Source organism: Dendrobium catenatum, unplaced genomic scaffold (genome assembly GCF_001605985.2).
Source record: "Dendrobium catenatum unplaced genomic scaffold, ASM160598v2 fragScaff_scaffold_129, whole genome shotgun sequence".
In the NCBI taxonomy this organism is placed as follows: domain Eukaryota; kingdom Viridiplantae; phylum Streptophyta; class Magnoliopsida; order Asparagales; family Orchidaceae; genus Dendrobium; species Dendrobium catenatum.
In genome coordinates this window covers 221,029-241,799 of record NW_021318591.1, presented here as the reverse complement: position 1 = coordinate 241,799, position 20,771 = coordinate 221,029, and the positions used below count along the sequence as shown (strand labels likewise).

Sequence of the window (20,771 nt, the reverse complement as noted above, 5' to 3'; positions counted from 1 at the left end):
AGCTCACAAGCAGCCTCATTTATTATGAAAGAGAAAAAATCATTTTGATTTATATAATTATTATAATAAAATAGTAAAAAATGAAGAATTAAAAAAAAAAAAAAAGAATAAGAAATAAGTTAGTATAAAGAAGCGAGACATAATTTTTTAAATATTTTTAATAATTTTTTACTCAAATTTCTAAATGCTAATATATTTTAATTGTACCTTACTAATGCATCGAACAACACAACTCTCCTTGGCCTATTGGTTAAGAGCTTAGGCTTCCAACTAAGAGGTCCAGGGTTCGAGTCTATGTGTATGCGTTGTGTGTGTGAGTTTGCCTTAAATGGCCTAAATGTCCAAAAAAAAAAAAATGCATCGAACACCAAATCAATCAGGTCCTTAGAGGCTACGTGGGCCCCGAAATATAAGACTTAGTAGCATAGAAGAAAGTCTGTCAGTGAAGACTTTTTGGGCCATTGATGACTTTCTGTTGAAGGGAAAATTATTATGACCGGTTCAGATTGGTCAGGATATTAATTCAGACGTGTCACATCATTCAGATATATTCGGGGTCCAGAGTATCCGGGTGATGTGGTGCGTCTGAATTCGCCCTGTTGAAGGGCCATATTCTGCTAATTCTGATTTAATATGTTTGCTTAAATGCCTTATACTTTTATTATCTAAAGCCACGGAATCGAAATCACAGACTTTTGACGATTTAATCAATAACTGAATGCAAATTCAATGTACTGTCAATTACTTTCTATTACAAAATATTAAAAATATAATTAAGTGAAAATAAAATTCTAATAAAACTTTCCTGATTTGGTATTATTAAGGGTTTTAAAATCGTTTGATGGATCAAATTTGAGTCCGATCCGAAATTAATTTATATATATACCAACAAGTAATAAATTAAAAAGAAAAAAGAAATTAACAAATCATTTTAAGATCATAAACAGATTCGTGGGTTAACTTGAATCCAATACATTTAATAAATGGGTCAAAAAACCCAACTCAAACAAAACCTATTTGTTGAGTTAAATTGAACCCATATTTTTTATTCAAATTAATAAATTTGATTATTTATTAACATAGCTACTAATTACTCAAAAATCGTTCTAAGTACGGGTGTCAAAAATAAGTTCTATTTTTTGCAAACGGGTTAGATTCCCAAACCCGAACCCGACCCGTCTAGGGTCCAGGTCAACTCAACACGACCCAAGTGTGTTTGATGTTTGTAGGTTACGACTGCGACAGAAACGGCAGACGGTGGTGACGGCAGATGTGGCAGCAAAGGTTCTGGCTTCAGTCTGACAAAAGCTGTGGCGACACGATGCTATCGATGGAAGACACACAGATGGCTGACGAGCTCAATATTCCAATAATTTGAGGCAACGGCAACAAACAGACCAAAGGCCAAACCGATGCATGGGAGGGGAATGATCAACAATGCCCTATTGGCTTGAGTCACTTTAACGTAGACAATCGATGGCAGACGTGAAGTCACAACTGATACAGACACGACTCGACATCTCTTCTGACACGATGGACGATGCAACAAATATAGGCGACTGAGCGAAAAGCAATCAGCTCAGGTTAAATAGAGTTAATTTCGAGTTTCCAGGTCAACATGAACCCAACTCGATTTTATCAACGGATCGAAATCCTTAACCCAAACTCAAAATTTTCGGGCTAAATTCATATCAGTTTTTCAGGTCGTGTCAAATATTTACACCCCGCTCCTAGGCAAGTTCAGTTTAAGGTGTAAGACTTGAATTCATTAAATTTTCACAAAAAACACTTAAATTCCGTCATAAACTCCCAAATTAACAAAAACAAAAACAAAAATAATTAAATCCAGATCAAGTTCAATCAAAATCATTATGTCACGTATATCATAATAATTAATCATCCCTCGAAATCCTCCTATATTAACTAGAGTTTGATACACAATACACCTTGATCTGCTACACTAAATAAAACTGCAACATTTTTTTGTATTAAAGAGAAACAGAAAAAAAAAAAAAAAAATTCTCTGTAATCCATCAACTTATTATGAACCAATTACTTCAGATTTACAATATATTTTTTTTTATTCATGACTCATCACTCAAATTAAGTCCTGGCATCAAAAAACATAGCACACAAGAATCTACAGATAGCTTACATATTTACTTTGAGACTGCAAGGCATATCAAAAACTAAGATTTCGTTTGAGATGGCTTTCTTAGTACTTCTTAAAACAACTTTTTACTACTAAATAGCTGCTTTAAGCAGTAAGAAAGTCATCCCAAACGAAGCCTAAAGTTGAGAAGGCTCCAAGATCCAAGATGAGAAGCATGGAATGCTGTACACACAAGCACTACTTCTACATAAAATTACAAACATATCATCAGCCAATCTCAAAGAGTGGCAATGGCAGATTATTACACTGAGCTATTCAAATATTATGAAATAATAAGGTTCTTTAACTTTATCTATGATTTTCCTCAAAGCCATCATGGTCATCAACACCAATCACAACCGATCTTCCCTCATCATGCCTGGAAAATTCCAGTTCTCTTGGTATATCATCGGCTCTTAATTCATCGTCAAAGTTTCTTTCACTTTCTAGATCTACATTGTCATGAACAGCAAAGGATTGCCGTTGTGATCCATCTGCTTGGTTTTCCTGATACTCCTGATTCACAGAATCAGCAGCAGCTTTTATGGCTGGAATTAGTGAGATCCTGCAGAGAGGGCAGGTAGTATTGCTGACAAGCCAATGGTCAATACAATCCACATGGAAGGTGTGCCCACATTGGGGTAGCCTTTGCAGCCGATCTTCTGCTTGATAATCCCCCAAACACACAGAACATCTGGAAAAATAAACTTTTTTTATGTTTCCGGACAAAGAAATGTAAGGAAATGAAATTAAATAGTATTGATGCACCATGCTTAGAAAACTAGAGCTAAAAAAAAAACAGATTTTAAAAGATATAGTAACAGTTTATTTTCAGTTTGATTTAATGCCCCTCTCACATACTTTGGGTACACATCCAACACCACACCCCGCCAAGGGCATTTTAGGGTATGGCATTAGATTTATTATTCTGTGCGGAGTCCGGAGGGCATCCGGAGACCAATAAAAATGCATCACGTCACCCCAAAAATGTACCGTGCTTGGTACTGCTTGGATACCGAGCGCGTAATCGGACGGGAGACCGGTGTCCGTACAAAATAATAGCTCCTGGCTTTGGGGGGTCAATTTTCACGGTTTAAATCTAAAAGGGACAAAATATATGACACTCAAATTATACTAACAAACACATCTTGGTGCTCATCATCAATATCATAAGTCTTATTCTAATTATTTGGGGTCAGCTATAGAAACTAAACTAGAAAAGCACATTTTTGTAAAGAAACAACTGAAATATCACAGTGGATGTTCGAGACGTTCTCATAGATTGAATATCACATGAGCAGCTAAATCTCCATATGGAATGAAAAATAGCAGCTGTGCAGTACAATATCTGGAGAATCAAGCTTCTAGCAATTTGGGGTTTGTTTATTGAGATTGCCAATGGAGCTTGAAAAAAATGTCAGGAGGCAGAAGTGATTGGAAGGATGAGATATCAGTTGTGAACATAAGCATTTGTTTTGCTATCACATTACATTGTTGCTACGCGCCACCGAAAGGTTAGTGAGATTTTCACCCTCTCCCTACATTATCACGGTGATAATTATTACCGTCAACGATACTTGATTGCTCTTTCTTCCCTCTGGCCCACACCCCATAACATTTTCTTATCTTCGATCCACCGGAGCTAATCTTGCTACAGAGACTAGGATTCCTTTCTAGAGAGAAAAACGGCTCTAGTCCTATACATAGGGCTGGAATACCTTTTGTTATCTAGTCTGATTAATGAGCCATGAGAATTTGTTTTTTAACCGGCATTAGCACTGAATTGTGTTAATTTGGTTATAATCTGATTCGTTTACTTACATAGTGTACATGTATTTGTTTGATTAGTTGAAGCAAACTCTAACATGTTATAGGAAATAATAGATTCTTGATTTCAATATGAGGCATGCAGACAAGATGAGGCAAAAACTTCTTAAAGAGAATGATAGGCTGCGACAATCCCAAGCAGTTCTTAGGGATGATTTGGTTGCTTAAAACATGTATAAAAAAATTATGATTTCATTTAGACTCATATTTTGTGAGAAAACTAAAATAATTGAAGGGATCAGCATGGTCTATAATAAAGGTTGCTTTCTTACTATATCAAACCGAATGATGATCTAGCAAATTTCATCCTTTACCTATCCAAATGTTCTTTAACTTAAAGAAATTAATGAGCCCTCAGCGCATGATTCATGTTCAGTGCTTTTAAGGTTAGCAAATAGCCAGAATTACCCAACGCATATTTTGCTCATTGATAATGCCTGTTCTCGAGTGTTCGAAGTTTGTTTATGATTCTAATATCTTTAGGCAGCACTCATTCTTCTATTTCTATTTCTTTCTCCAATTTGAGTTATTCCTCCTGGGAATGGCACCTGACTAACGGAGTAGGGAAATTGGAGCTAAGAGAGGACATTCTAGGAATGAAAGAACAAGAAATGGAGGGAACAAGATAAAAATCATGAGATCTTTTTTGCTGATTGGATCTCAAGAAATGAACTAAACAGAAAAATGTATGAGGATAGGGAACAAGTGTTTCTTTTCAGCTTTGGAGCCCGTTGCTAACTTAAAGTATTTCGTGAATAATCTCAAATGTCTTTGGTGGTATTCCTTTGCTGCGAGCGAGCTCACTTGAAAAGAAATTACAAGTTGGATGGGAAAATACTCATATCCATTGAAGAACTCTCTACTTCCTCTCCCCCCCCCCCTCAGGTAAAATGTATGCCCATTAAGCATCTTCTCCCTAGCCACTAACATATGACACTTAATAGGAAATAATATTATGGAAATATTAATTATCTTAGGAGATTATGCATTTTGATAAATATAATTTATATTTCTTTAATTGATATTCTCTCATTTATTTGTCCTTATTGTACTCATTTTGAAAGTCTTTAAATAGACGTCGATGTTCAGTAGGTAATCATCCAATTTTTTACCCATAAATTCATATTATGACCTGTGTTTGGCTCCACCACTATGCTTGTATCGATATCCCTTGGAACAATCCCTCCCTCGCCCACCCTCACAGCCACAAACCTATGGCCATGTGCATTTTTTGTATTGTTTCATGCATTTCTCTCTTTTCTTCACTAGCCCTGCATTCTAAAACAATGCCCCAAAGGCATGTTTGTCATGCTTCCCATGCTAAATATGCTCACTTCGCGCGCTTGCTCGTCAGCTTGCTCAATTCTTGCCCATTACCTCCCATAAACTCTACTCGGCTTCTATTGCTATTCACACCTTGATCGCAACCCCTCAAGCATACACTTGCCCTGAATCCTGTTCGAAGTCCCAATCACTTCGCAGCATCGCAACAGATGACCCCAGGAACGTAACTCGCTTAAAGACTCAATTCATTGTATCTCTTCTCCACATCTATGTAAATTCTTCACAGATTTAACATCCATGTTACTTGTATCACTAATATGCCTGCTATTGTCCTCTCTAGCAATTATGTAGACTCGCTTGCTTTCCCATGCTCACACACTGCCACATTGTTATGCTATCACGATCCTGCCCAAAGTTACAAGCCATCTACATTCACTTATGCACGCTCCTACTGTGTACACTCGTCGTGCTCGATAATATGAGTGACCCTTATTCTTCCTCATTATATGCTTACCTCCTACCTTAGTTAATGCATGTGCCCATCTTGCAATCTACCCACACTAGATAAGGTGTCAAGGCCTGAACTCTTCATCTCTATGATTTTAGTTTCCCCTTGATTCTCTAGGTCTCACTCCTTGTGATATCATGCTTTCTATCTCACCTCTTCGTAGGACAATTTTCCTTTACTATCACTAGCAACAACATATTAAATGGCGATGTTTGCATAAATGTTTTTTTTAATCTTCTGTCCATATTGTAGCTATACTAATCATCCTTTTGAATTTCAAATCTGAGAGGGAATTATTTAGGGAAAGCTCAGGGGAGTTAATATTCATTATGTAAGGATGAATTAAGGGGGAATTGTTTAGGAGAGTTTTAATTACAATTGGGAAAGCTTAGGGGAGTTAATATCCATATTGTAGCCAATACGGTCTCAAGCACTTCCTCATCAACCAGCCTAATGGCACCACCCAATATCGAAGAGTAAGCCAACTTCATCAATAAGCAAACCGAATGGTCAAGGTAATGATGTGGATGGCGAGCTCCCGAAAGGCACGTATAGTAGTTAAGTTTGGGCAAGTTCAACATCCATGTAAGATGTAAAATACCAAGCGACATAGGGAGCATATACTCCAATAATGCCAATGATTACATATAACTTGGCAAATCTATTTAATCTTTCGCATCCAACAATCGAAGGCACAAGCACATTCTCTCAATATGCATCGAGATGCAATTTAGACACATCTAGTACTAAGCAACAAATCGGGGAAAGAGATCTAATTTGAATTCAAAACTGAGAGGAAATTATTTAGAGAAATAGAGCTGATTTGGGAGGGAAGTAGGGGAGCCTATTTAAGGCTAACAATGAGGTGATTTTAAATTATGCTTGATTTTGCTAAAATTAGTTTTGCTTAAGTTGAGTGGGCTCTAGCTGATAGTTAAAGATTTGGGAGAGCCCAATCTTCCTTTCCAATTGAAGATCAAAAATGTATCTTAGATTTTTCTTCTTAGTTCTTTCAAAAAAAAAAAAGAGTTTGTGTTCTTCTTTTTAAATTTATTGTGTCGTTCTCTGATTTTGCTAAAATTGCATCCATTTCCTATCAAATTGGTATCAGAGTCGTGTCCTGGGTTGAAATATAAGTCTTCCTCGCTAATTTCTGCTGCGTTTGTTCCATCCATCCTGCTGATTTTTATTGTTGAAAGACCATATTTGGTGTTTTTTGCTGTTTGGGGCCTAGATCCAGGCACTTATGGCGGGAAGAAATGTAGAAGTGCTAGAAGGGAAGATCGAACCATTGAAATATGATTTTATAGAAAAGATTTCATATTCCAAAAAGCAATTTTTAGCCATCCATGAGAAGAATGATGAGAAGTTTGCCATAATGGAGGAGATGATGAGAAAGATGCACAAGTTCCAAATCAAAACGGTGTTGTCGGAGGCGAGGGGAGCCGCAAACGACCAAGGGAGTGGAGGAAACCCTAATTTGATAAGGAGGGGAAGATCAAGAGGTCAAAATGTTGGGGAATAAGAGGAGATGCCACTTTTGGAGCCACCTCCAAGGAGGGGAAAGGGTGAAGAAGTGAGATTTTTGGTGAATTTGCAAAGTTTGGAAGAAGAAAAAGATGGGGAGAAGATAAAAGCACCAGCTATGGTTTAACCACCCCTACAGCAGAATCGAGTGGGGTTCCAACTAGTTCAGGGTTGCCTCTTCTGCGGGAACGCGAGCATGCTACCATCTTAAAGGAAGGAGTCTCACCTATCAGTGTTCGTCTGTATCGTCATCCCCAAATCCAGAATGGACAGATTGAGAGATTAATCAAGGAGATGCTCGAGTCAGGGATCGTTGGACCCATTCTCACTCCATTTTCTAGTCCATTGCAATTAATCTAGAGCTTTAACAACAATTTCCTTCATTCCACCTTGAGGGCAAGGTGACTATTTGGAAGAGTATTGATGGACTGGCGGCTGAGTCGATGGCACCCTATAGGGTGGGTAGTGGGTAAGAAGAGAGAGAAAGAATTATTTAGGAAAGTTTTAATTACAATTGGAAGGGAGTTAATTAGGGAAAAAAATCTAATTTGAATTTCAATTAGAGAGAGAATTATTTAGGAAAAGCCTAGGGGAATTAATATTCATTATGTAAGGAGGAATCAAGGGCGAATTGTTTATGAAAGTTTTATTAAAATTGGGAGATAGTTAATTAGGGAATGGGAACTAATTTAAATCCAAATATGAGAGAAAATTATTTAGGGAAAGGGGGCTGATTTAAGAGGAAATTAGGGGAGCTTATTTAAGGCTAACTATGTGGAGATTTTAGATTATGCTTGATTTTGCTGGAATTAATTTTGCTTAGGTTGAGTGGGCTCTAGCCGACGACTATGGATTTGGGAGATCTGGATCTTCCTCTCCAATTGAAGATCCAATTGTATCTTGTGTTTTTCTTCTTAGTTCTTTCAATGAAAAAAAATTCTTGTGTGTTCTTCCTAAGTTTCTTGTGCCGTCTCTAGTTTTGCTGAAATTGCATGCACATCCTATCACTTTCATCTCTAGGTTGCTACCACTGGAGATAAATACGATCGATTGCTTTAATAGAAATCCATCTCAAACCATCTCTTCCCCGAGCTCGTTTGATGCCACACATCTAACGGCATACCTTAATTTTTAGATTCAAGAGCATCTTCCTACAAGATAGTAATCAATAGTTATTTACTTCAATTCAAATGTCTCTTTTGCCACTTGTCATCTCACTTGATGGTTCTATCCCATGTCCTTTTTGAAAGCTTGCTCTCTCAAACATTTCATATGTTTCCTAATTTCCAACAAATTTACTATCTATACATTGATTTACTGCCATTTACAATCGTTCCCTAACCTTTTATCACACTCGTTATTTTATTGGAACTCTGCTCAATCAACATAGAAAAAAATCTTTGTTTCTTAACTCGAATCTTCCTCAAGCTTCATTGATGCCGCATCTAATGGGATGACCTAATTCTTAGATTCAAGAGCATCTTCTCACATGACAGGTAAATGGCAGTTATTAATTACATTGTACATGCTTTTTTGTCACCTATCATCATGGTTCTCCATCCCCCTTTGTCTGAAAAAGGCACTATTACGTATCCACTCTTTTTAAAACCTTACTCACTTGGATTTGTCATATGTTTCCTAGTTTTTGACAATTTACTATGCATACATTTATTACTACCATCTGCAATAGTTCTATAACCTTTTATCCCACTCATTACGTCTTAAAGGATATCTGCCCAAAGAAAATGATTGTTGTGGGCGGTAAATCTAGAGGCATCCACTACTTAATGATTGTCATTTCTTCTTCCTTTATCTCTACGATTGCTTCTTATCAATGACATCATCACTAAGGCCATCCATTTGGTCAACTACAAAATTTTATCATGTCTCTCCCTTCTAATTTTAAATACTTTATTTGTGAATTAGGTAAACATTATTTTATTCTATTCCTATCATTCACAATTAGTAAACACTATTGTTGTTAGGTCCTAAATCCTGATGAGAAAAGTGGAGGGTTGTGTTAGGTAATCGACAGCCAGCATAAAACTTGTTGAATAATCATGATGTATCATTCATAATTAGTCATTGTCTCTTTTATGAATTAGCCCTCTCTAATATTTGCAGTTTGGGACTTGTTTTGATTTATTTAGGGTTCCATTATTTTACTAAATTTATTAATGATCATTCTCGAGCCATTTGGATATTTTTAATAAAATGTTGATCACAAGTCCTTGATGATTTTCATAAGTTTTATTAAGAAATTAAATTGAAAGGGTTGCGCGCAAATAATGCTTTAGAATACATATAAACCTAATTTCATTTTTTTCTTTTTGAAAATGACATTTTTCATTAAATCATGAGTCCATAAACCTCTCAACAAAATAGAGTTACATAACATAAACATTATCTCAATGTTAACAAGACATATGTTTCACATGAATGTCCTCCACTAGTTTTGAGGAGATGTAAGCACATAACTAGGGGAAATCTTATTAATCATGCCCCATACACTTTTTAATAATCAACCAAAAATATCTTTTTTGAAATCCACCTAATTTTTATCTTACTATATGGATGTTTAGTTGTATATACTTTGTTCATGTTTTTGAACCACATGACAAATTTTTCTTCATACCACTCAAAGATTCCTTAGGTACTACTAAACTTAACATGGGTGTATATATTATGATTCCCCTACCAAATGAATGCACACTTTATTTGACATTACTTTCATGAGAATAGCCCTTTTATTCGTACCACCATTTCAAAATCATTTATCCCCTTCTAGATGTTCCTCTTCCTCGTATTGTGTAGCTCTCTACCTCTCCTCTATAAGTGTACTCTATAAGACACCAACGACCTCCTCTTGCAACACCGGTCATCTCTTCTACTAAGGATCACTTTAATACTATATCTTTAAGCCTACAGCTCCCTATTGTGCAATGAGGAGATAGACAACAAATTACTAATTATCATATTCACTTCATGACCTTCGACCATTTGTCCACATCCTAATCATCTTTTTTTCATAATTTTTGGTCATCTTTATTCCAATGACACATCTAAAGCACTACAACATCCTCTAGAGAAACAAACAATAAATTCTTTTCATAGTCGACAAACGTGGAAATTGGTTGTCTATCCTTATGGGTCAAGGAAACCCCATTATTGGATTTCACTAAGTTTCATTGTGATGGATCTATTAATCACTAAAAAGCTCGAATAATTGAAAAAATTTTACTCAAGGCTATGGGATAGATTATTTTGATGCTTTCACTCTGGTGCTTAGACTCAAGTCACTCAACTTTGTTTGACTTCTAATCTTTATGACCATTAATCAAGGTCGTTCATGCTGCAAAAAAACACATGCCTATTTAGGAAGGCCATTTATGGGCTCAAGCAGAGTTCAATGGCTTGGCTCAACAAATTTGTGAAGTTCCTGCAAAAATTAGCCTTCAAAATAGTATCTGAACATACAATAAAATCAATTGTGCTAGCCATTTATGTAGTAATATATTACTCACTCATTTTGAGTGATAAATAGGACATATAAAAATAAAAAAGAAACCACATAATTATTTTGTGACTAAATATCCAAGGATTCTTAAATACTTTCATGGGATTGATTTTACTTACACTAACAATGTCACATATCTCATTGAAGAAATTGAAGTTTTAGAGTACAAACGAGCTAACAACCTATCAATAACAAAGCCATATTTGATGATGAGATATCATATGATGATCCATACCATTATCAAAGATAGTTAAAAATTGATTTATCGAGAAGTTATGTGACCAGCATCTCATGTAATGTAGGGTTGTAAGTCAACATATGCAAAACCTAAAACAAAAATATTGAGATTTTCTTTGTATTATCAGATACATCAAGAAGGGCCTTAGGAAAAGATTAGTTAAGCTAGCACTTAAGTATTAAAGCATTCATCAATGACAAAAAATCAACTTTTGGGTATTATATTTTGGGTAAGCAATATGGTTACTTCGAAGAGTAAGAAGCATATAGTAATAGCCAAATCCAGTGTTGAAATAGAAGATAGAGGCATGACTCATTCTACAAATAATGATATGAATTAAGACTGTATTTTCCAAAATTGATTTTCTAATAATTGAGCCTATGGTTAGCATATGATTTTTCCAAGAAAATAATATTAGAAAATCATTATATCAAGAAAGTATTAATTTTGGAAAAATTTACATTTGTTCTCCTTTAATTACTATCGTCACCTTTATTTTCTTCACATTGTATCCATATGTTAGACCTGTCCATTGGACCGGTCTAGCCGGTCCACGTGGGACTGGCCCAGGCGCGAATGAGGCGAAACATCTCCACCTCCTGTGCTAGCCGCAAGATCCACGGGAGCCAATTTGGAAGAATTTTTTAGGGAGTTAGGAGGGAAATTTGAATGTATGGACTGTTTAGAGATTTCCTTTTGAATTGTATGCATTAAATATCTTGTTTTCCTAGGGTTAGGGCATCTTAAATTTTGCTGAAATTTGAGATCTCTTAGATTTAGGTTTTCTTTTGGGCTCTAGCGGCATCTAGAGATTTGAGAGAGATCAATCCTCCTCTCGAATTGAGGATCAATTGTATCTTGCTATTTTCCATTTCCCTTTCATCAAATAATACCCAATTATCTACTATTTTCGTCGTTTGTGCGGATTTTTGTGGAGAATTCTCTCTGTTTTTCGAAGATTGATAGGAAATACTTGAGATATACAAGTGTTTCCTATCAAATTGGTATCGGAGCAAGTCTTGGGACCATCGGAGGCTGATTTCCTGTAATTTCAGCAACAAATTTTCATCCGAGGAAGGAATGTCTGCTGATTTTTGGAGCAAAACTAGAATTTTTTTATGTCGGCCAAGAAGGTAGACGTGCTGGAGGAACTTTTGGAAGGGGAGATGAATCAGATAAAGACGACGGTGGATGATAGAATTTCCACCATTGAAGGGAAAGTAGCTAATTTACGGGATATGATGAAGAAGATGTTGGAAATCCACAACCAATCGGCATCTTTATGGGAGAAAGGACCAAAAGGAAAGAATACGAATTCTGAATTTCATTAAGGACAAAGAAGAGGTGGAAATCGTAGAGGGAGAAGGGAGAAGACCCCAACTAAAGCCTTTCCAGAGGGAGGATAGAGGAGGTAGGCTTGGGGAAAGGCATGGGTATGGAGGGCAGGAGCAAAGGGGTGCTGATTGGGAATGCCGGGAGGGATATTATGGCCGTTCAGGTGCGGAATTTGAAGGAAGGAGAGGAGAATTCGAAGGGGGATTGGGTTATGACAGGGCAAGGGAAAACCGAGAGACGTGGGGAGGGCCAAGCACTTGGGAGAAGGGAAGCTATGGAGGAATAAGGGAAAACGGGGAGATCAGAATGTGAGGAAGCTGAAGATGCCCATATTCGAAAGGGAGGATGCATATGGGTGAATTTATAAAGTGGAGATGTATTTTTCCGTCAATGGATTGACGGATGAGGAGAAATAGGCAACAACAAGCCTATGTCTAGAGGGGAAGGCATTGTCATGGTACCAATGGTGGGACCAGAGGAGGCCTATAAGGAGTTGGAGAGCATTCAAGAACTATTTATTAGAACGTTTCCAAACTAACAGGCTTCTATGAGCAGTTTTTCGCACTTGTGTGTGATGGATTAGTGGCAGACTATCGGGAGTGGTTCGAGCACCTGGCCAATCTGGTGGAGCGATTATCAGAGTCTGCTTTGGAGGGGAACTTCATGAAGGGGCTTAAGGCAGAAATCCGAGTGACAGTGAAAGTCACGATGCCTTATGACTTGGGAAAGGCCATGAAATTGGCCAAATTGGTGGAAAATCAGAAGAATCTAGAGAGGGAAGCTAGGAGAGGCAGCTCAGGAGGCACTTACAGGATGACAACTACTCATTTAACACCCAAGGGTCCGGCATCAGGAGGATTTCATGAGACCACAGGGGAGAAGCCAGTAGGAGAGAGTGGGGAAAATTTTAAGAGGCTGACAAAGAAGGAGATATAGGAGAAGAGAGAAAAGGGGTTATATTTCCGATGTGATGAGAAATATACTCCAGGGCACAGGTGTAGGGATCAAACTCTTCAGGTTCTCACCGTTTGTGATGACGAGGAAACTGAGGGAGGTGAGAATGATGGATGACAAGCTGCATCTGGATGTAGTGAAGGTCTCACTAAATTCATTAGTATGATTCACTTTGAATCATACAATGAAGGTGAAGGGGGGAAATAGCAGGCATGGAGGTGGTAGTATTGATTGACAGTGAGTTATAGAATAAACTCTAACATAGATTCGGGTTCAAGGCCAATTTAAGTTCCATTTTTTATTTGATAATCCTTCTTATAAATGGAAATCAACATAAAATGGAGGATCGCAGATTTTTATAGATTACAATATCCTCAACAGCATCATACTTTATCTAATGTGATAATTAATGGTTATAGAGTATCTTGCAATAGAAAATCAGTCAAAGCTACAAGAGTCCCAAATGAGAGTAGTTGAAATATTTTTCAAGCTATAACTTTATTATACGCCTCAGCTAGTTCCTTAGGGTAGTCATGCTCTAAATCATGCGTGAAGCCTTCCTAAGAGAATTAGTAAACATGAGATGATAACCAAATAAACTCATGGTGGATGATGCTTAATGACGAACTCTTTGAATATTTCAAATTATTTAGCCACACTAAGGATACTTTAAAACCTTGTTTAAGGTTATTAAACTATTTTGAGAAATTTATTAATAATAGACAAGTGGTAAATTCTGCACTTTAAGTTTGTGTTTAATATCAATCTATATAACCTTTGAACTTTGAGCAACAACTCAATAAAACATATTTACCAATTCCTTATTAGAAAAGCAAACGCAACTAGCAGGAAATTGTGGCCTATAAGAAATGATACAAATAAATTAACGTTCATATTATGTTATTGGCAGCAGATTAAACTCTTTAGGAAAACCACCATCAATAAGATTGAAATTAAATCAGGCATAAGATTCAGATTATTTTAGTGGAGGTTCCTAAATATTTTTCAATGCGTGTTACAATATTTGCTAATCAATAGAAAATTTTGAACTAAACTCCAACTTTACAAATGAACACATAAACAGAAAATACAAATGAAATAGACATCTTAAGGAAGGAGATCTGAATCCGTGCAATAGAGAGGACGAATTGCAAAAACTGATGGACATTTTAAGGAAAAAAATCAATAAAATAATTGAAAATAAATCTAACATAATTTGTTTTCTCAGTTTTAATGGAATGAAGCTCAACTGCCTCAAAAGATGACACTATTCAAGGGAGAATGAAAAGTAGAACTGGCCTTGATTGGTGTCCAAAATGAGATTCAAGTACTATAAATGGTAGAGAATTTTTAAACTTGTGCTACTATGGTAGAGGATGCGATCGGTAGCCCAATGAGGAGAGTTACTACTTTACCCATATTTATATAACCTCTACACTACATATTCATAAATGCTTTTGTGATAAGGTTAAGAAGTAGCTTCTTATTCAACAACAATTTTGATTAGATTCCTCAGCATAGATAACACTCTTCTTTTAGGTTTGAGAAGTAGTTAATGAATATTTGATTATTATGATATTTGAAATTTGATTGAGGGATTGTTGCAAGATATTTCAAAATCATTTCAACATCAAAGTTTGACATTGTGTTTACATTGATGCTCGATGCCCACAATTTATACACCCACAATCATGCCCTCGTGCATTATCGACATCTCATCTGTTGAATGTCCATTTAACATCGATGACCGACATCATCCCAAGATCGACAATAGACACCGTCTTGATATCAATGCCTGATGCTTATTACACAACATGATGTCCAACTGTAGAAAGCATTATCATCTCCCCTCTTAATGCCTAAAATGACATCGATCCTAACACTTGACATCCTAATATTAAGCATTGAATTACTTATTATTTCTCAATTATCCTTAATATCTTGCTTATTCAATTTTTAAATTTAGAATATAAAAAAATATAAATTGGTGTCCAACCCATGTCTGTATCATATTTTTTCAATAATTGACTTATCCCATATCCATGTCGTATCCATGTTTGTGTCTATCAATCATAGAGGGAAAGCAAGGAAGAGTTAGCTTCTTGGTTGCATAAAAATTTCAAGAATAAATTCAGGTGCGAAATGATGTAAGGATTTTAAGTAATATGATGGATCACATTTTTGTTACATAGTTTATAGTAACATGCACCAATGAAGCATTCATGATCAACTACATCGGGGGTATGAAAAATAAGTGGTGGATGCACAGTTAGGTTCAATGGTATCACTTACGCAATATTCATGCCATAAATGCTTCCCATGTATTAAATTTATGTAACATTTGGGCTTGATGCATTGTGTGATGCCAAGTCATTTAAGGCCATGGGAGCTACGAGCACTCAGCTTGGAGAGAAAATATAAAGTAGATCAGTAAAACTAATTTAATGTTTTTATTTTTTTGCACAATGTGCCAAATCGATTTTGATTTCATAGGATCCATTTATTCCTTGAATTGGATTTGTTGGAATGTGATGAACTAGATCATAGCTATCTCATTAATTCATGAGACAACATTAGAAATTGTGCCTCATTGGGATTTAAAAAATATCATATCAGGCCGCATTGGGATGCACAGATGATTCATTGATTTAGATCTTAAGATTTGTGTGATACCTCGAATGGTATGTATTCAAGGCACCATCAACAATATATAAAGGAAAGGTTTCTTAAGAAATCAAACGATCTCTCTTGTTGTCCCTCTTGATAGTTCGAGTTCTGAAGGACTGGTGTCTTCAAGTGTGTATGCAAGAAGACAGAAAGATTTGATTATGTATAAATTTCTTGGTGTTAAATTTTGAGGTACTTTTTATTATTTGATTTGTGTGGGTTTGCGTGAGAATTTAGAAGTGCTAATGAGTGCTCTTGATTTGTATACTACAATCATGGCTTTTTTACTGGTAGATTGAACCCTATCTCCTCACCCATAGACATAAACTAAGTTGAAGTTGACCACATGAATATTGATGTTGTATATATCATGTTCATTTATTGGTAATAGTTTCATAGCATATCCATCCTAAATGCTTTCGCATCAACTTTTGGTTACAATAAAAATGTGATGGTTGTAGTCAACTAACTAAACGTCCATATTTTAGACGTTAAAAATAGATATTCTTATTGTTCTACTTGTTTAAGAGATTTAAAATAAGGAGCAAAGGATGATTTATTGCATTTAAGAATATTTAACTTGATAAATTTAGGCTTATTCTATTCTCTGCATTCTCAATAATGAATTGCAAATTAAATTTTTTATTGATAATGTAAAAATATGTTCCTCATTGTGTTCGATACCATATAAGCTATCTCCTATATCTAGGTTTGTTGTTTTAAACATGATAAATTCTTTCAATAATGTTATTAAAGTTTTACGCAACTACCATGCGAAGCTGATATGATAAAAATGATGGGTAAGCCACAACCATACTTTCCAAAGATTTGAAAAACACCTCCAGAAGCTAGGTATTTCATTGGAGGGAAGTGGTTTTGAGCTGATATTTCTAACCAAACAAATAGTTAATTTAGTAATAGATGTATAGGGCAATTATGCTGATTAAGTTTCAGTAGAAGTTGGTCTTTAAGAGAGTATTAATACCGATTGGCACAAGAAGCATCCGTTGAGCACATGAGATAGCTGTTATTTTTATTGCAGATTCTATTCTTTGTAAAGTGTTTCAATGGAAGTTCATGAAGTTTGATGAGAATTAGTTTGCCTGATAAAAATATGGAACATGATACCATCTTTTGACAATAATAAATTTGAAAACTCTGAATGGTGGGACACCTTTTCAAAAAAGAATGGTGGAGACGTAACTTGAAAGCTTCTTTTGTGAATACACATAAAATTCTCCGACTGATCACCATTTTTTCTCTCTTAAAGCTTAAATATGCAGCCAATAGACACGTTAGACATTCCTAAGCGTATGCTTGTTTACCTTAGGACGCTTAAATATGGTTATAAATTGAATAACCGCACAAATTTATCAAAAAATAACTGCACAAAAAATCAAAGAAAGTTTTACATAAGAATGCAGTAATTTTCCAGAAAAAGACGAGGTTTCAGATATCTCCGGTGAGTGAGAATGTAAAGTGCCAAAAATAGCATAGCATGTAATCTAAAGAGACAAGTAAAGTGATCATATTTGCAAATACAAAAATTATTATAAGCAGGAAATCAAATTTGATAAAATTCAGAATAACTTCTATAAAAACAACAACTCAATCCTATTAGTGAAATCATTTGAAGATAACAGAATCAAACCAAACAAAAAAATACTCACTGAGTTTCTCTGACCGAGAAACTCTCCTTGAAAACAACCACTGGAAGCATCTCCCTCAGTTCTTTTGTTACACCTAACTCCGATGGCTAATATTGATAAAAAGGTAAAAAAACAAGGAGAAACGCCTGAGAATCCTTAAAACCATCACTTGTTAGGTGCATACGAAAGTAATTGATCAAAGAAACACATACTCTTAGGTGCTCTCCCCTGGTCAAGTTTGTTGTTCTCATTCTAAGAGACTGCCAACTTGCTCTTCTCCTCATGAAGAACACGTAGAACAAGAACAAAATGACAAAGGCGAAGAAAATTGGCACTGAAAAGATAAAAGCCTGGTAGAGCTTCAACTCAGGCGAGAAAGAAGAGCAGTAGCTGGGAGGATCTGGAGAATGACAAGACATCACCAATCCCCCCTAAAACCCGACGAAAACTTTCGATAAAAAGAAAAGAATGGGAAACTAACACAATTCAAGGAAATCAAAGTCAATGGAGACCAAATACCAATAAGTTCAAGTGAACAAAACCCTAGAAAACCCCCAAGAACATTGTAATAATCTTTAGAATCCGAACTGCAACGATCAAGAAATAAGGAAAGTAAATTTGGTGAGGGCGCAGAGAGATTACGAAAGAAAGCTAGTTGATTTTGAACCCTGAATTGACATACCGAGGAAGAAATCACAATCTAGACAAAGAAGTAAACCTGGGTCTTATGGAAGAGATGAGACGCGGCATGTTTGGCTATTCACGGAGGAACGGAACCTAAAGAAATGTCTTTGCCTTGCGTACTGCTCAAATTATCTTTGTAGATTTTTTTCTTCATCCGGTGCGTTATTTTTTCTAGCCGTTTGTATGAGATATGAGAAAGAAATATAATAGTAAAAATTTGGAATGTTTTTAAAATATTTAAAATTATTTGAATGAGTGTTGTCATATATATATATATATATATATGAAATAAAATAAACACAGTATAAAATTTAATAATTGGTGGTGGTCGATGGTTAGAGAGTAATGGCCATCCTCAAGCAGCTGCTCGAGAGATATCAATGGAAACAAGAATCATTGGTAAGCGGCAAGTGGTGATGTTAGCTAATGACGGATGCAGTTGATGGTTGTGGGAAGTGGTGGCTTAGGGCTGCAAAACCTGAAAATTTATAGTGTGTTTAAAAATGGTCTAAATTTAAAGTTTTTCAAATACACAAAAATTAAGTGAATTTCAAATTTATCAAAATTTTACTCTAATTTTTTTTTACTCTAACAAAACATCAAAATTTTCACAACTAGTGCATTTAGAATAATTATATCACTTTTACTTCAAACCAAACAACCTAAATAAAAAGTTTTTTTTTTTAATTCTCTTTGTTGACTCTAATGAGGAAGTTGTATTGTCAGACTTTTTTTTCAATATCTCTTAGATTTGATGAAAAAGAAGAGATACAGAGTAAGATGGAAAAAAAAAACAATATATTTGAAGTTATTTAAATGAGTGTAAAAAAACTACAAGTGATTACTTTTTTATTCGGGTTGAAGGAAAGATGAATGTAATGTAAGTTGGTAATGGTCAGTGGGCAGCTATGGAGGCCAGCAGGCAAAGGTGGTTGCCAAGCTGCAAGCGGCAACAACAGGCAAACAAAGGCGATCGGCTAGCCATGAGACGATAGTGGCGACGACTGCCTGAGGACGACAACAACAACAACAAAGTTAACTTGCAGTGAAAAAGTAATTCAGTAAAAACTAAATGAAAAAAGAATTCACCCAAATTTTACTCAACATATCGTTTTCATCAAATTCTAATTCTCTTCATTTGGAATAATTTTTATTCTTTTTTCAACAAATCAAACAGCCCTTTTGACAAATAAGTGAAAACTCTCTTTTTTTCTCTATGAAAAAGATTTTTTTTTAATGAGTATTATGGTTTTTTTTTTTAAATTTGTTTCTATAAATAAAAACAATAGCAGATCTAACAGTTTAACTCAAGATCACATATTGCTAAAAAATAAATTAAATTTCGGCTCAGATAACTTTTGGCTTGAAGCAAGTAAGCACACCCATAGGCTAAATTATTAAATCATCTTAATATTTTTTATTTAGAACCTATTATGAATTTATATATAACACAATATAGCTAAATTTCTATAAAAATATGCAAATTACGATTAGAGAAGGCTCATCTATTGTGTTTGAAATCTTAAATCCTCTTTTTTTTTTCTTCTTCTCTTTTTTTGTAGCTATTAGCCATGGCCAATGCTCAAACATGAATGACTTAAATCACTAAGCCCTAATTAAAAACCCAAACTCAAACCCTAACCTCCATAGTTTTCTTCTTAAGACCAAGATCTTTTGCTTTGGCCTTTTTATTGACCCTATGACTTTGCAAATGATATACTAATTGAGTACTTCAGTAGTTGTCATGGGACTACTACAAACTATTTTTATGAAATATGTGTTTTTGTGATTTTTTTTTTCTTTTGGCATTGTGCTTTTGAAAATTTCTACTCATTTGTTATCAATCATGATTCTTGTTTTTGCGGCCTAGTATGATATTATGAGATGCATCTAATTTTGAAGTTTTGTTCATGATTCATTTTTCTTGATTGGTTTTATAGTCCTTCCATTTTATTTTGATACCTTTGGTGCTTCGATATATGTAATTTGCATATTTGTTTGGGTCCCTAATTAAAAATCTTCTGTCTCCTACATTCTCTTATTTTATCTTTATGTGTGTTGGATATTAGTATAAAGATAAGATGCAAAACTCTCACATTCTGCTATTATGATTTTTTTTAACATGCAATAATTTTGTGCCATATATGGGAAAGCATTTGATCATTCTGAGCTCTACAAACTCTTGAAGTTCAATATATGTAATACTTACAATGACAAAGCCTCTAGCTCTAACATTCATAATTATAAGAACTAGTTTTAAAAGCAAGGATACTAATCTTATGCTTCTTTCTTCTTTGTTGGACGCAACCCTGCAAGTGAAAGTACATCAATTCATCGCAAGAATATTACATTTATAAGATAAGGTATTCTTAGGAAAAAAATCTTCAATTGTTGCCGGGGGGGGGCTTAACATCTAGCTCTAACTCAAT

General features: G+C 35.3%; 1 protein-coding gene across 4 annotated transcripts; it reads right to left on the bottom strand.

Moving 5' to 3' along the window:
- Nucleotides 1-2,141: 2,141 nt before the first annotated feature.
- LOC110107286 (RING-H2 finger protein ATL58) lies at nt 2,142-18,513 on the bottom strand. Of its 4 annotated transcripts, none has more exons than XM_020837491.2 (5): nt 18,377-18,513; nt 18,178-18,245; nt 17,871-18,058; nt 17,680-17,765; nt 2,142-2,846 (listed from the first exon to the last, which is right to left on the bottom strand). In XM_020837491.2, the coding sequence occupies exons 1-5, from the start codon at nt 18,406-18,408 to the stop codon at nt 2,462-2,464; spliced, it is 759 nt and encodes a 252-aa protein (XP_020693150.1). In that variant the 5' UTR covers nt 18,409-18,513; the 3' UTR covers nt 2,142-2,461. The 4 variants fall into 4 exon arrangements, with proteins under 4 accessions (XP_020693150.1, XP_028554498.1, XP_028554497.1 ...); XM_028698665.1 differs by having other exon boundaries at nt 17,871-18,089; nt 18,341-18,509; XM_028698664.1 differs by having other exon boundaries at nt 17,871-18,089; nt 18,178-18,509.
- Nucleotides 18,514-20,771: the final 2,258 nt, after the last annotated feature.

Excerpts from the sequence above, each read along its gene's own strand:
- LOC110107286 (XM_020837491.2), bottom strand. The coding sequence starts at position 18,408 with ATGCCGCGTCTCATCTCTTCCATAAGACCCAG. Across the intron at positions 18,246-18,376 it reads ATCTCTTCCATAAGACCCAG|TTCGGATTCTAAAGATTATT; the intron begins GTTTACTTCTTT and ends TGATCGTTGCAG. Across the intron at positions 2,847-17,679 it reads TTCTCGGTCAGAGAAACTCA|ATGTTCTGTGTGTTTGGGGG; the intron begins GTGAGTATTTTT and ends TTATTTTTCCAG.